This window comes from Cetorhinus maximus, chromosome 10, assembly GCF_964194155.1.
Source record: "Cetorhinus maximus chromosome 10, sCetMax3.hap1.1, whole genome shotgun sequence".
Lineage (NCBI taxonomy): Eukaryota > Metazoa > Chordata > Chondrichthyes > Lamniformes > Cetorhinidae > Cetorhinus > Cetorhinus maximus.
The window spans coordinates 116,632,696-116,650,187 of NC_135888.1; the positions used below are offsets into that span (position 1 = coordinate 116,632,696).

The window sequence follows — 17,492 nt, forward strand, 5'->3', positions numbered from 1 at the left end:
CAAGCAGATTCAGAATCTGGTAAAAGTAATGACAAGAGTAGGTCATCTTCACAAAGGAAACAGACAGGCTAAACAGTTGTGACATTTAGCTGCTAATTCCCACCTATACCACTACATGATCTGCACTACCCAACATTACTGCAGATGGCACCTGAACACCTTTTATAGAAGAAGTTGGGAAAGTGACCTAGCTCTTTAGGCAATGGAGAAAGAATAGCAAAAAGTATGGAGACTGTTCTATAGCATCATCATTTGCAACTCAGGTCCAAGCACCAAACAAATATACTGTATACCACACAAGTCTGTTTTCTATGTTAGAATGAAAACCCAATGCAGACTTACCTTGAAGCAGTTTGGTCAGTTTCAGAGCTATTTAAAAAGAAAGAAGGTGTTAAATCATAATGTTTATAAGCTATTAAATTTGGTACCTAAGTTTTGCTTCATACATTTTTAGTGGTTTGGAATCCAAAGTAGTTTTAAAAAAGTAAAAAGCTACATTTGACACTTCTCTATTTCTGTTCTCTTCATTTAAGAACACATTTTATCTACAAACGCATGCCAATATTGCTGAATTGCATGATTTAAAACATAAGAAAACCAAACCAATCAAGTTTCAATTATGGCATTGAAATTCTTTGTTGCCAGGTCCTCTTGTTTGCTGTGTAATCCTGGTACTATTTCAGTTATTATTGTTACTAATGTACTCAATACTTAATAAAAACTGAATCAAGAACTGCAAACTTAGGGACAATAAAAAATCATTGTAGCTTCCACCAGTGGGTTACATTGGTGTATAACTGGCTGTTGGAAAATCAAAGTGGAGGCAGTGGAATCCTCATAATTCATAATGCACTATCAGGCTGCCCAGAAGATTAAATATTTAAAATTGATGGTTGTGAGAGGCCAATTGAAGAGGAGGGTGGCACTTAAATGATGATTAGGTTCACTATAAACCAGTTAATTATTTTAAAGCATGACAAAATACATTCGCCTGGAAGCCCTCCAGCAACTTTATTGCTCTTTTGTAAATCCATTCAACCACAGGAGGCATCTAACTTGCAAATGCTTGGCAATGACATCACTGTTTTCCTGCCTCAATAGAGTTAAAGTCATTGTAGCATTGGATGAGACCATTCGGTACATCGAGTCCAAACTGGCTCTCTGTAGAGGAATCCTATTAGTCCCATTCCCGCACTCTACAATAATCATCAATAGATGCAGCACTGATTAGGACTTGAACATGGAGGGTAGTGTAACATGATCTCCATGGCTTGTTGGGTCACTCTACAGTCTGAAATAATGGGAACTTCCATAACCACTGCCAACAGAGGCTTCGGATTGTAGCTGACACTTATACAGCTCAACACCAGGCCACACACTGCATTTACCCTTTAGTTGTTGGAGAGATCCTCCTCACCTAATAGTTCCCTACTTGCAATCACTTGACTTGTGTTCAGTTATGCGCAGAATAATCACCAATAGGCAAGCGATGCACATTTTAATTTCTCCAACAAGTTGTTAGCAGCTGCACTCTCTCAAATACCATTTTCACTTTAACATATATCAAGTGTAAACTAAAATTTTGAATGGTGTGAAGCCCACAATTAATATAGATCCCATGATTTGGGAGATGCAAGGGAAGTTGAGACCAAGATTTTGACGACAGGTTCCCATATTGCAAGTTTACAATCTTGATCACAACAGTAGGGGAGAGAACAATTAGAAGTAACAATTCTAATGCCATTTTCATATAGCATTTGCTGCAATTACAAAGATGATTTATCTGTTTGGATGGAATTTATTTTTAATGGGGAAGAGGAGAAAGAGATGGCAGTTTAAAAACAAAAGTAAATCAACAGGAACTTTAAGTGGAGTATTTGTTTTTCTTGAGTGTCCCCTCCAGAAGATAAGGACATTGACATCATAACAACAGACTTGAAACTTTACAAGAGATACCTTTAGTCATATTTATTGACAATTGAAAAGCATGGAAATTAATTGAAATACAAATTATACAGTATACAAATATTAAAATAATTAAATCAGTAAAATTACAAAATGGTTTAACATTTTTAAAACTACCTTTCATATCATCTGGCTTCACACACCTGAGTTATGCACACATATTTTCAAAACTGGTGCCTGCCACAACCCTTTGCCAGTAGCCAAGTGTAAAACAAAAATATCTGGAACAGGCCAATTCTAATATGAACAGGCTGCAGAATCATTAAATGCACCCTTCCCAGGATAAGTATATTCCCCGACACTGCATGTTGCCAAAACAATTTATAAACACAGCATCAAGATCATCTACTGGTTGTGGTACTATACTGTTGAGATGACTATTAGCTGACAAAGAAACTGGACACATTCCAGCCTAAGGCTTACTTGCAGTTTGCATACTTCATTATACATCTTCCTCAGTCAAAAATATGCTGAAAGAAGAGGGAAGGATTCCTCCATGTTCTAAATGCACTAAAATTGTAAACCCAATCTTTATACAAAAGATTTTATGATTACTGTAAGAGTGTGCAGAGAAATTCTTGTTCCAAAATAAGGCAAAATGAAAATTACTTACCATTTTGCTTGGTGATGACTGGAGGTTGATTTTGAAGTTGCATTGTATCTCTCTGCAATTAAAATCTCATTATTAAAAAAATATAGTTCTAAACACTACCAAAAACAGTTCAAGGCCTTCAATTATGTGCAATAGATTTCTACCTAACTTTTAAGGTACTGGACAAAGGCTCTCTTAATTATCAAGTGAGCATGTCTGGAGAGTAGGTGAGTCACAGACTAAGCAGGTGCCGGTTCAATGCTTGACCTGTGCTGAATTAACTGATCTTAATTGGGTAGTGCTGGAAGCACTCCAATTGGTCTCAGTAACCTAGGCTGAGGGTGAAAATAATTTTGTTGTTCTCATTGCTAACCGCTGCCCTTTGTGGTGTAATCACTGGATGAGGGTAGAATCAGGTTTGTCCTTGGTGCTCATCACAGTTGAACATTCTATCCACATTCAATAGCTCAGCAGGGAGTCAGAGTTCAAGAGGGAGAAGGGAGGTTGGGGAAGGCAGACACACTTGCTTTGATATAGGTTTGGAGGAAACTGGGGTTCAGGGAAGAAATTCCAGAGCTTTTGGCCAACTAAAGGCACAGTGATCAATGGTGGAGTGAAGGAAGTGGAGAATGTGTCGGAGGTCAGAGTTCGACTGCAGTGTTTTCATAAATGTAGGCTGGAGGAGGCTACAAAGATAAGGGGCGGTGGTGCATAAGGCTAATAAGGGATCTGACTGCACGAGAAACATGGAGACAAAGAAGCTCATTGAGAGCAGGGATGATGGTTGAGCAGGAGTTGCGTTTTGGATGAGCTTAAGTTTAAGAAGGGAGGAGAGGAGGCTGGCCAGGAGATCATTGGAACAGTCAGTCATAAGGTGACAATTCTGAACAAGATTTAACAGCAAATGGGCTGAGGGAGAGATGGGCAATGTTACAGAGCTGGAGGTAGAAGTAGTTAGTCTTTTTGTGGCAGAGGACATATATTTGGGTGCTCAGCTCAGGATCAAATAGGGTACCAAGGCTTCACAGAGTTTGATTTAGCCTGAAGCATTGGTCCCAAAAGGGGATGGAATCAGTGGTTAAGGGAGTGAAGTGTGAGGGATAATGAGGCAAAAAGACAATGGCTTCGGCATTCGAAAAGCTAATTTGGAGGAATTTTTCTATCACACGGATAAAAGTAGAATCAAGCAAGGGAAATCCAATGTATGGAAGGGAAATCCATAGTTGGATAATACAGGAAAGTTTTTGAAAAAAGAATATAGTGTCAACCTTGGCTCAGTGGTAACATCCTTCCAAAATTAGGTTGAGGATTCACCCCCCTTTTCAGAGACTTGAGCACATAAATTAGGTCAGCATTATAATGTAGTACTGAAGGAAACACACAGAAATAGGAGGTCATTCAACTGTGGTGCCAGTCAGTTAGATCAATGCTGATTTGTATCTCAGCACAATTTACTTGCCTTTGCTCCATACCTCTTGATACACTCCACCTAACAAATATTTATTGATCTCAGTGCTGAAAGTTTCAACTAACCAGCATCAGCATCCACCACTTCATGGAAAGAAGTATCTGGATTTCCAGTGCCCTGTGTGAGAGAAAAAGTGCTTCTTGATGTCACCCCTAAAAGGCCTAGCATTAATTTAAGATTGTTCCTTTGTTCTGGATGGAGTGTTGGACAGAGACGACATCTTTGGGATGAGATGTTAAGCATAAGTTACAACCGCCCTCGCTAGTGGACATAAACGATTCATAGTGTTAAACTTCTGACAACAAGATGAAGTAGGAAACCAATCGTTTACTTAATACTAGATTTATTTACAGAATGCAACATTGTAAATGCCTTCCTCTACCCAACACCTTTTGTTCCACTAGTATGTGCTTAAGGTACTTAAATCAATCAGTGACTTCCACTTATATATCCTTAATCTTAGTAATACAATTAACATACCATTAATACATAGTACTATTCAGAGAGCAGGGGGGGTTATCCAAGAAGTCCTGACCTATGTTTGTCCCTCAACACCAGTAAATCAATTTATCTGGTCTAAAAATAGAAAGTGCTGGAAAAATTCAGTAGGTCTGGCGCCTGTGGAGAGAGAAACAGAGTTAATACTTCAAGTCGAACATTAGCCATGGGCTGAATGGCCTCTTTCTGTGCTGTAACTTTATGGTTATATGGCTCTCTCTCCACAGATGCTGCCCGACCTACTGAGTTTTTTCACCACTTTTTTTATTTCAGATCTATAGCACCCGCAGTATTTTGCTTTTGTTTCAGTTCATCTAGTCATTTATCCTTGCTGTTCATGGGACTATGCTGCGGACAAATTGGCCACTATATTTATCTTATGTCAGTGTCTAGATTTCAAAATTATTAATTAACTGATGGGCTTTATCATGTTCTGTGGAAATTAAAGGCACTACATAAATGCAAGCTTGTTTTTTCTTTCAATCTTTGGTCAACATTTACATTTCAAGTATATTAATACTTTAGATTTAACCAGGTAAATAACACATTAAATAATTATGAAGTGTTTATTATTTTGACCTAATTACCCCTAGCATTATTGGATATTTCAGTGCCACTATGCATTCTTTATAATCAACAGGAACAGATACATTCCTGGGTAAACAATCTTATACCACCAGTTTCGTTCCTTAATCGATAAGGAGGTGTTAACAACTAGCCACTAAGAAAGAAATATTGTCTATCAACTTCATATTTTAGCACCATTTTCGCTTGCTCCAACCACTCGTGATTACCGGCATGTGACCAGTGTCCAGTTCTTTGCTAACTGTTGTCCTTTAACTAATTAATAGGCATGTTGAGAGCAGTCTCTTAATTACTTGGCCTCAAATTTTTCCTTCCTGCTGTGAAGAAGTGCCTAGCTGCCCTGGGCTTTCACCACCCGACCTTGCCAGATGGTGGGCATTGCAGAACTAAATTTACACCTGACCATGAGTTATACTGCCAATCTGACTTGGAATAAAAGGCTCATCAGATTCTGAAGACAAATTATCCCTACAATCTTAATGTAGCCTGAAAGTTGTAAATGAATATGGGCAACTGTTAACCATTAAGATAATTTAGTTTTTAAATCACTCCACTTAGGTAGTGAATATATGTTTCATTTTATTATTGTGACAAGGTTTTAAAACTATTAGTGGATTCCCATAGAAGTACTCATGGGGGTACATGAGAGCACATGGTAGAATTTTAATATCTGCTGGGCGTGCAGTAAATGGATAATAGTGGCATTTCCTGATTGAAGTTACACCCCAAAGTAGTCAGAAAAGAGTGTTAGAATTTCAGTGCTACAGACAAAGTATAAAGCTATTATATACCATGAGCAAACACAATTAATCAATCTTTTAAGGTGTAGGTGTCGCTTTCAAAGATTAAAAATGGTTAGCTAATGTTAAGTAAACACTGGTTAAGCTCATAGACAGGTCAGGTATGATTGTGTTTCTCTGGTGTTTTTCTGTCACTGCAGTTTGTACATTCCAAGTAACTGCCTTTACTCCTCATTACCTTTTCGCAGAGAAATTTCATTAGCGTGCCATGACTTAAGTATGCAGTCTTTGTTTAGATTATGATAAAAGAAGATCTTCCATGGTTTGGCTGTCAGCAAATTGGATGATATGTAATTTTCTACTGACAGGAGCATCACACCATGTAATGAAGACTAATATGGATAAATTAATAAACATCCCATTTTAAATAGTTTTAAATACTTACTCTGCCCTGGTACATTGTAGTTAACATGCTGAGATTCCTAAAAAGATAAAAGATAATAAAGATGTGAAATGTACTTCAACTAAAATGATCATTCTAGGACTGGAAATGGAACAAACTTCTCCTTTACCCATAGATGTTCCGCTGACTATCCAAATTTTAAGCAATATAGGCTTCTAAAATCCACTGCCATTCAGGAAATTTTCATAGTGTACTTTACCTGCAAGATCGTGTACATATTCTGTAGGGTTTTAATCACAATACATGTTGGAAAACAGTGCTGGAAGTAGTTTCTTAAATTTACTCACAATTAGGACCTCTTTCAAACCCAGTACAATGAACTTTCCACTCACCAAAATCTGTTAATTGAGCCTTAACCAGAGAAAATAAACCCTAAAAAGAATTGAAATGCACCTTTGGTAGGGACAAGAATCTAGTCAGTGGGGTAGATAAGAGCAGCTACAGGACAAAAAAAGGATCAGATGCAGCATGAAAGCAAAAGGAAATGGAAGAGAGAAAGAAACACACCAAGGTTAATCCCAAACTGTAGTGATTTTCAATTTGCAAAAAATGCAAAGTAGTGAAGCTTCCTCAAACTAGTTAGTAAGTGTGCTTCTAGATTTGCTGCAAAATGAATGCATCATCTTCAATACAAACTGACATCTGTACATAATCACAGGTTCCCCTTAGCTGTGCATTAGTGGAAATATTCACTTTACCAATGCATTTGAGCTTCCCATCTCAGGAATGGATTTACATTTGTTCAAATAAATCATTAATATCATCAACATTAAAATGTAATGTGTCAAATTTTAAAGTTTATATATTGCACTAAAAGGATACAAAGATACTGAAGTTCCCTTGCATTGTGAATTCCTCTGCAATGCCTTCCTCACTCTTGCAGTGTGCTTGTCCTTTGACATTTCTTCTTTTTCTCTCACACTGAGTAGTTCCTTTTTCTTCTCCCACATCACGGATTCACAGCTACATTATTTCTTTCCTACATCACACCAATTCCACTGTTCTTGTACTCTTCTCTTGACCCCAGTTTTAAATATTCCATGTCTGTAGAAGTAAACACAGATACCCACCTTTGTTGGAAATGGAAATTTTGATGGCTCAGCCTTGCACGGTGTATGAATTGCTGTCAGTGGTGGTGGCCAGGAGTGTGTCATTTCCTACAGCACACAGTGTACAATGGGTCAGAATTGTATTCCATGACAGATGACGCAATAATAAATCCTAACCAACAAGTAATTTATACAGAGCAGGCTTGATGGGCTGTGTGGTCTACTCTTGCTCCTATTTCTTATGTTATATTCTGATAACAGCTCAAAAATCTTGTAGCTTCAACTACCTAATACATTAAAAAGCTTACTTTTGCACACACACCCTGGCAAAATTTTTCATTATAAATTTATATAATCAAACTTATAATGGAGAGTGATGTATAATTACACCTTCCCACCAATTAGAACATAAGTCTACATAATCAATTTACATTATAAATATGGGCACCAGAATTTACAAAAGATATATAAGTACAGAATTTTAACTAATGTGGGGGCTGAATCACAGTGCGCTCGGGTCAAATTATCCCCTGCCTTCTAACAGCACTTCACTTAAATATTGAACTTGGTCTTTGACTTCCCATGTATAATCCAACAGGGGATCAACTAACTAACTAAAGATGGATATTTGGTGGTGCAGAACTTGAGTATTGCTGAAAAAGAGAGACGTTTTTTGTCTTGGACTCAGCAGTTCAATTTCGCAAGAAAATACCAAATGTCAGGGGAAATAACATATTTATATTGTACGAAAAGAGAGTGCTGATTGGTTGACAAGTGGACTCCAGTAGCGGCGTTGCCATGGTGAATGCACCAGTTGATGGTGACTGACAGTTAACTGCCAAACATTGTTTGAAATTTAAACAGACATCTTGACTCCAATTGGTCAAGACATTCCCCTGAGGAAAAAAACAGCGAATGGCTGTCACTTATTTTGTTTATCTGAAACAAGTACAGTGTGTGCACATATTCTGTCTGCAAAGAACAGGGCCCTGTGTGTTAATATGTGTAGCTTCCAGCACATGTAAATGTACCACACGGCAAGCCCGACTGACAATCTTAAATTGGCTGTCAGCGTAATTCTTAACACACTGCGGATTATTTAGCAATTGACACCCAACCATGGAATCACATCCAATGTTAGACACTGTATTTTGAGTTTTGCAAGCACGGACTGGTTGGGTATGGTCTGTACCTTGTCTGTTACAAAAGCGGAAGGGATATGCTGTTTGATATGATCCTCCGGTCTTTAGGACGTACGGCCTACATACCTAGCATCACACTAGCACTGAAATTCATACACCACATTACTCATTTGTGGGATAGTGGAAACGTCATTTTGGCTTGATGGCAGCTTCCTGTTAGTGGCAAAAACCATTTGTGTTGCTACTGCATAGTAGCAGCGTGAAACAGTTAACTTCATTTGTTGCTCAAATTTTTGCGATACCTTGCTCTTTCAAGGAAATCTTAGGGGAACTGGGCACTTTTCAGGGCTGAAAGTGACATCCTTTGGGCCCGTTTATGAGTTTGCACGATATAAAGTGTGAAGTGATCCATCAGGGTAGCCATTATTATTCTGCAAGATGCCTTTGATGCACCCTATTTCAGCACGAAGCTTGCATGGTGAGCAAATGGCTCATTTACGAGGTTGCCATTAGGACCAATCTTAAAGCGTGTGGAACTATAAGAGTCCCAACGAGTGTATCGACCAGTGAAGGTAGGCTTGCGGTAGACCATGGTAGAAAATCTCCTGGCAAATTTCTCAACTAATACGTGAAGGAAAGGGAGTTCATTTGACTGCTCCAATTCAAAGGTGAATTTAAGCACAGGATGGAACCCATTAAGACATGTAAGGAAATTATGACTTGCAGCTGTGGATTTAAATATAGCAAATGTACCATCCACGTATCTGATATATAAAAGGGGTAGGAGGTTGGGTGTCATTCCATTGAAGACATATTTCTCATGGAACCCAGCAAATATATTTGAGAGAGCTGGGCTTAAAAAGGGGATCCCATGGCAACATCATCTATTTGGACATACATGGTGTCATTAAAGCTGAAATTTAAGTTGCCGAGTTCATAAGCTCAATGAATACTGATTCACGCAATGGTGGTGGGTCTAGATCGTCATGGTATAGTGCTGCAGTGCAAATATCTGTGGATCCCTTAAGTGGAACATTGATGAATAGGCTGGCAATGTCAATGATATTTGTTATATTTAAATCTGCAGCTGCATGTAATAATTCCTTGCATATCTTAATGGGTTCCATCTGGCGCTCAAATTCACCATTGAAATGGAGCAGTCAAATGAATTCCCTTTCCTTGACGTACTAGTTGAGAAATCCGCTAGGGGGTTCTCTACCATGGCCTACCACAAACCTACCTTCACTCGTCAACACACGCTGTGGGACTATAGTTCCACTCGCTATAAGATTGGCCTTATCGGGAACCTCGTAAATAGGGCCTGAGCCATTTGCTCACCACGCAAGCTTGATGCTGAAATAGGCATACCCTGAGGGATAATGGCTACCCTGATCAGATCATTTCACGCTGTATATCGTGCAAATTCATGAACAGGCCTAAGGCCTGGAAAAGTGCCCAGTCCACCTCAGGTTACCCTGGAAAGGCAAGGTATCTCAAATATTTGAGCAACAAGTGAAGCTAGCTGTTTCATGCTGCTACTATGCAGTAGCAACACAGGTGGTTTTTGTCACCAACAGGATGCTGCTGTCAAGCCAGAAAGGCGTTCCCGCTATCTCACAAATGAGTAACATGGTGTATGAATTTCAGTGTTAGTGCGATGCCAGGTACGTAGGCCGTACGTCACAAAGACTGGATTCCATCAAACAGCATGTCCATTCCGTCGTTTGCAACTGTCAAGGTAAGGGCTGTATCCAACCAGCCCATGCTTGCAAAACTCAAAAGTGTCCAACTTTAGGTGTGATTCTGCGATCAGACAACATTTGCTAAATAATCCTCAGTGTACTAAGAATTATGATGACAACCAATTTGAGATCATCAATCGGGCTCGCAGTGTGGCGTGTGTGTACTGGAAGCTACATATATTAATAGACAGGGCTCTGTTCTTTGAAGACAGAAAGAACATGGACACACATTGCACCTGTTTCAGCTAAACGAAATAAGTGTCAGCCATTCATTGGTTCATTCCCCAGGGCAATGTTTTGACCAGAGTCAAGCTGTCCAGCTTAAGTTTCAAACAATGCTTGGCAGTTAACTGTCAGCCACCATCAACTGGTGCATTCTCCATGGCACTGCCTCTACCAATCAGAGTTCACTTGCCAACTAATCAGCACACTCTTCTCATGCAGTATCTATTTCCCCATACAATGGTATTTCTTGTGAAGTGTTCTGATTAGTCCAAGTTGAAAAGCTTTTTCAAAAAGTATCTCTTTTTCAGCAAAATTAAAGATACTTCATCCATTTATAGATTTTCACTACTTCTTAATTCCACAGATTTCAATGCAAGCGAAGCTCAATTTATTTTTGTATAACGAACTTTGAAGTAGCGTACATTTATAACAGGAAAACAGTCTAACACTACAGTTAAAAGCTAATTTTCATGCCTTCTACCTTTTCTGGTTTTGCATTACTGTATCACCATTGTTGTTCAGTTGATTCAAAGCATTCAGTTTAGCAAAATGGGAAGAAATATCCACAACACCTTATGGCCATTGCATAACAACTGCAAAGCATTTACAAAGGAGATCCAGCTGGTATTACCAAGTATGCCCTCTGAGTTGCTTTTGCAAAACTGATGGCAAGATTGGAATTCACATGGTCATCTTTGGATAAATGCATCATCTGCATTATACTGAGCCATGCAGACCAGAATTATACAAAGTTTGATCCCTGCTATATGCTAAATTAGGCAGCAGTAGAAGCACTATAATTGCCCTTAGCGGATGATGAGGGAAAACGTGAGCAAGGATTACTGCTCCCAGTACACGTGCATGTAAAGCAATTGAGTGAACACAGGATTGGTCTTGGTTACAATTAACCACACCATAAAATCAAACAATCTGCAGGGCCCTGACCCATAATACCAGATAGCTTCCAGTGCCTGCGATATTATACCCCAGCAGCACAATTGCCTTGAATAAGTCAGCATCTCTGGGAAAGGAGGGAATAAAGGGTGAGAGGAAAAAATAAAAATGCCAGGAGTAAAGATGAAAGAAGTACTAACATCAAATGATCATAACGGACATACCTTTAGAATCTCATCCACACAGCTGGCATCACCTGACACAGAAGACTGTAAATTTCAAAAAGAAATAATGTAATTTTTTCTTACCAACAGAATATTTTATTTGATGGCTTCATGTCTGCTGTATACTACCGACATTGCTAACAAATCATCAGCAATACCACCATTTTAACAAAATTGAACCGATCCAATGAGTGGGAGATCACTTATGCTTAAATGAGTGAACCAACAAACTAAAGGTAGATAATAGAAAGCATTCCATGAAAAAGCCAAAGGCTCGTACAATAACATTTTAAATACCATGGATCATAGCACCTCCCAGAATCAAAGCCACATAGAAATACAGGTCTGGTGATATAATTTTGAAGTTTTAAGAACCCAGTTTTTGTTTCATTTTCTATCAACAACCATTGCCACTATGCTGGAGCCTACAGTCACCAAGTTTTGAATTTGATACTGCAATTAGGCAAACAGCAACATATAGGCTAAACAGAATTCAAAACAGTTGCCCACTCATGTGATGTAGACGTCACTGACAAGGCCAGCATTTGTTGCCCATCCTTAATTGCCCTTGAACTAAATGACATGCTAAGCTATTTCTGAGGTCATTTAAGAGCCAACCACATTGCTGTGGGTTTGGAGTGACATGTAAACCAGACCAGTTAAGGGTGGTAGATTTCCTTCTCTAAAGGACATTAGTTTTTATAATTAGTGATAATTGCCATGGTCACCATTACTGATATTAGCTTTCAATTCCAGATTTTATTAACTGAATTTAAATTCCACCAGGTGCCATGGTAGGATTTGAACCCAAGACCCCAAAGCATTTGGGTGGGCCTCAGAGCTACTAGTCCAGTGACATTGCCACTATGCCACCATCTTCCTTTTGTTAATGTGGCTAAACAGCTCCTTCAGTCACTCCCAATTTATTCCTTGTGTACAAAAAGTAATACCAGCAGATGCTGGAAAAAATCCAAGAAAATACAGAAAACATTCAGGTCAGGCATCATCAATAGAGAGAGCAGAGAAATTGATGTTTTGGGTGCAAACCCATCATCAAAATTTAGACGGCGCACACCTGAAATGTAAACTCTCCTGTTCTCTCCAAAGATGCTGAGTGGCTTCAACTTTACTGGCTTTTGTTTCGCACCTTTCTTTTACTATATTTAAATGTTAGTCCTCATTAGCTCTATTTGATGGGTGACAGTACTTTTTGACAGCCCTTATTTATACAGCAGTCTGCTGCTTGAATATTTAATTTCAGAATATTTTTCAAAACTAGTCGAACCAAGCTGGTAATCAGTGATAAAACAGTCTTGCTTAGTTAAGTCATTGTTAAATAAAGTTTTAAATAAAAAGTGGGGCACTTATTGCTGCTACCTACAGTAACAAACAAACAATATACAGTGATGAGCAAAGGTTAATCAGCTATTGCATTGCAAATTCATTCAGTGCAATACCATAGACTTTTAAATAACAGATTCTAAAATAGTCCTGAACAAAGGGAGAAACCATTTCTTCCTCTTGAATTAAAAATAATGAAATATCCTATATGTATTTTATAGAGATTTTGTAAGGACATCATTTGAGGTCCAGTGCAAGAGGCAAATGCATTGCCTGCATGGTAGGACCATTTACTTGGACTACAATAAACACAAGCAGCCCTGGCACAAATTACATTTCCTGGGTAAGAAAGCATATTGTATGACTAAACAGTAAGTTCAGCTATTAGATTACTAAGCAAGCAATTTCGCTTTTAAGTCTTTAATTTTAAGTTTAAAGAGACATTCACTCTCTGTGGTGACCCAAAGGTTTGACTATAAAGTAGGGGCTGGTTGGCCAACTTCCATTCCTATGTACCAACAATTGTTACACTAAGCATGTGGTAATGCTTGATAATGCAAAAGTCCAAAAATTATAAGTGCCAAGAATAATTCTAACTCAGAAGGAACTGGATTCGGGCCTCACATCAGGCAACCCCAGTGAATGGAGATTAGCGTTCTCATCTCAGAATACAAGGCTGACAGCCAGGTGGGTACTTGTATCCAATGGAAACAAAGTGGTAATACCCTTTCATTCTATCAAGCTGATCCTACTGGTAGGAGATGGAGAGTCAGGCTAATGGCCTATCCATGTAAAATGGGTCATTGTTACAGAAACAACCCAGATAATATGCCTCAAAGCAGAAAGTGCTCACTTTACAGTCAAGATTCTCAGGTAGCCCAATTCTTAAAAGTTCTCTGCAAAGACAAAGCAGTGCAATCTGTCTCAGCAGGGACAATAAGGTAATATTTGGATAAAAACAAAAAACTACTGCGGATGCTGGAAATCCAAAACAAAAACAGAATTACCTGGAAAAACTCAGGTCTGGCAGCATCGGTGGTAATATTTGGAAGCAGTTAAGTGCAGCTCAGCTAACTATTTTATGGCCTTAGCTTTGTATTGAACTAACTGCCATTCTGTATTGGTTGTAAAGTCTGGGTTTGAGGTTTTAAAACTACTTGAAAGAACTTGTGTCAGGAAAATACCAATTTTTATTTCAGGCAAGATTTTACACCTTGCCGGTACATCAATAAAGTTGCTTTAAAAAACTGATGTTAAAAAATTGAGACAATTTGCTTACCTCCACTTGCTGAGATGGGATTTTTAGTTTTGAGAGATGTACTTTGTTGCCTGACTTCATTTCTGCCAGACTACTGCCATGAGACTGGTTACCATAATGCTCAGAAGGAATCTTTGGTTCTAATGATTCATTAGGGGCTTGATCCTGTCCATCCATAGGCCTTACATATGCAGTGGGTTTCTGTAACATTGAGTTGGGTTTGGACATCAATGCAGGAGTGAATGACTGCGAAGAATGCTGCCCACTGGCAGGAAATGTGTGAACACGTGATGGAGAGTCCCAGGTAGCATCCAGGTCTCGAGGAGATTTTGACCGATGCCGCTCCTTACTATGGTGGTCACTTCCTTGAGATCTGGAATGATTAGAACTTAAAGAAGAAGAAACTGCAGGTGGTTTAGCTGGACTGACCGAATGGGATTTTGAATGTTCAGATCCATGTTGGCCACTTCTCTTACGACTGCTGTATGAATCACGGTCGTGCCTCTGGCTACTGCTACTGCCAGTATTGCTGCTGCCACCACTAAGTCTTTGGCTACTGCCATGGCTGCTTTGCAACCCTGAACTTGACCTCTTCTGTGACTGTGAAGAAGTACCAGGAGCAGAAGTTGCTGGACCCACTGGAGTCCACTTACTACTTTGGTGAGATGTACCGTGTCTCTGCTCACCAAAAAAAGGTTGGTCAGGTTTCTCATCTGTAGTTGATGGAACTGTCCCTTTGGGTATGCCAATGAGCTTTTGAAGAGATTTATCTCCTATCAAGTCTTTCATTTCATCATAATTTCCCAACATGCTCTGGATTCTGCTAGAAAGTTTATCTTCCGTTCGCCCCTGTATTTAAAAAAAAAATATATATTAAAGAGCAGAAAACTCAACTTTTAAATAAAATTGTTTAGCTTATGATGAATGCAACAATTGACAGCTACAATGCATAAAGCGGCAACTTTGTGAATCATGACAATCACAATAGCAGGCAAAATACATCTACTGATACATACGGCCTTCAGTTTCAATTACAGCTGTCGCATTTTTTGGGATATGACCGAGAGAACCTATACTTGTTACATCATAAATCAACAAAAGGTCAAAATTACACGACCAGGTGCAGCTCTAACAATATCACAGAACCAAATACAGGTACAACCACAGTGTGGAGCCAGACAACAGTCAAAACTTTAGTATTGAACATTACCATTTAAAAATACACCCTGAAAACAGGGTGAAATCTGATCCTGCATCTCTCTTACCCCAAAAAGTAGGACGTTTTCATTTAGGCTGTATCTTTCTCTGCTTGATTATGACAAATTTGTTGAACTATGATTATTTGTGCAATGAATAAAGTTTACAGTAAAGGCAGCTATCATAGTGCCTTCGAAAAACTCAGTTTTACAATCCTTAAAATTTATGAAATAATCGGGAAACTTAAGATTACATAGAATAGACCATAGCAAGAACGTAAGACATTGAACAAGCATGAAGTAGTAAACTGCCCTAAGTATACATGACACACATGCTATTGTGAAAAGTAAAGAAATAGTTTTGCTTTTTGGTGAACTGTGGCTCTTCACTACAAGGTTGAGTACCTCCAAGCGGCAGAAAAACAAACTAACTTTTTCTCCTGAAACACATTCATGCATAGAAAATAAAAGTATAGCATGTTCAAAAAAGATTTAGCTTAAGCCCATCAAATTCATTTCACACAAGACTCTTGAAGCCAAGACTTTCCATTTGGCGCCTGTGGAGTCCACAAAAATCTTTGTCATATTTGCCAATATAACATACATATCTAAGTAAATCATTACATATGAAGCACCTTGAGGGGTGTAAATATTTTACATATTAAAAGCTTATTTATTCAGCTTCAAATTTGTTTTTGCCATCTCAAAACATTCCCATTTTAGGATCACAAGTGAATGGGACAGGACACATGGCTTCTTGTCCGAAATAAGCTGCATGTTCAAGGGTAATTATTAGCTTTGCTCACCCATATTTACTGTACCTGTACTTTATACGGCTCAGCAAAGAGAGGGGAATTTCCAGCAAAAGTCTCTTCATTCTGAATTCCTTGATTTCTTCGCTCACGTTCTTTCATACGTAGTACATTTCTGTCTTCACGGTTCATGTTTCTGATAATAAAAAAAAAACAACCAGTTGCATTTCCAAAGAAATGTTGATGGCATGAATCTAAAAGAGTCTTTTACAGACTGCAATTTTTGAGAAGATCTGCATGGGTGCCAAGTGTTACTTCATGTGTTAAAATGAGGAAGCCTCATAATTAATACAGATTTGGAAACGCAAATAAGCCAGACGCAGCCAGCAAAACAGACAACATAAGTTACTAATACATGTAGATGAAGTAAGAGCACAAACATGAGTTAGCAATATGGTTTTATGTTAGCTATACTGACATCATTAGGTTCAGTACTTTCTCCAAACCAATCTTTTACCAATAAGGTAATCACCACTCCCACTTGATCAGAATCAACAGAAAAGTAAACTTGTAATAAAATGATGGCTGGAGACAATGACCTTCAAAAGAATTGAGGTATTAACAATAAATTTTACAAATCAAACACCTAGGTTTTGAGAACTGCTATTTTCATATTGATTTTATAGTACAGTCCCTACAACTCCTGAGGACTTACTCAAGTTAATATGATGCGGTAAGTAAAACTGCTGCACAATGCACAGAAAATGCAAAATCATGATATTCCCCAGGACTCCATCTCTGGCTCATTGTGATTCTTCCTAAATTCAGACTTGATTTGTCGCCATAACATATTGAAGTAATTCAATAAATGTTGTGCATCTCTGTTAGAGAGCAAATCAAATCAGAAGAATTTCTAAAAAGCTGGTGACAACTTGCTAAAATTATGAAGCTTCCACCCCCAAATATTGTTGAAATAGATGTTTCTTAAATCACATATTTGCAATTGACTTCAATGTTGACAGCTAGTGCACTTAGCAGATAAGTGCCATACTGTGATGAATGTGGATGGTGTAAATGGTGAGATCTGTGTATTCTGATATATCTACATATGATTGATTGGCAGCCTTGAGAGGTGATGGCATGTGCCTTGGTGGATAATTCAGTTAAACATCACCTGGTATTGTTAGCAGGCTATGCCTCTTTATTTCTGAAAATGGTTTTTCAACTTTCAATTGACTGGAAATTTATTTATTTGAACTGAGATAGAGCAATCTGCTTAAAAATGCAAGGCCACATTCCAATGTGAAGATGAGAAACCAACAAATCACCCTCAGGGGAGTGTGAAGAGAGAGAAATTT

At 38.4% G+C, this 17,492-nt stretch overlaps 1 protein-coding gene across 7 annotated transcripts in view; it reads right to left on the bottom strand.

The window, feature by feature from the left end:
* The window catches only part of aff4 (AF4/FMR2 family, member 4), a 110,742-nt gene that overhangs the window by 47,763 nt on the left and 45,487 nt on the right, over positions 1-17,492 (bottom strand). For 4 of the 7 annotated variants that reach the window (XM_078551040.1, XM_078551036.1, XM_078551039.1 and 1 more), the window contains exons 3-9: positions 16,204-16,330; positions 14,208-15,035; positions 11,588-11,632; positions 7,382-7,468; positions 6,294-6,330; positions 2,579-2,630; positions 343-369 (exon numbers count right to left, since the gene is read on the bottom strand). In XM_078551040.1, the coding sequence (XP_078407166.1) occupies positions 343-369; positions 2,579-2,630; positions 6,294-6,330; positions 7,382-7,468; positions 11,588-11,632; positions 14,208-15,035; positions 16,204-16,330 (1,203 nt within the window). Of the gene's footprint in view, positions 1-342; positions 370-2,578; positions 2,631-6,293; positions 6,331-7,381; positions 7,469-11,587; positions 11,633-14,207; positions 15,036-16,188; positions 16,331-17,492 lie in introns of all 7 variants that reach the window. The other 3 variants (XM_078551042.1, XM_078551041.1, XM_078551043.1) reach the window with 2 other exon arrangements.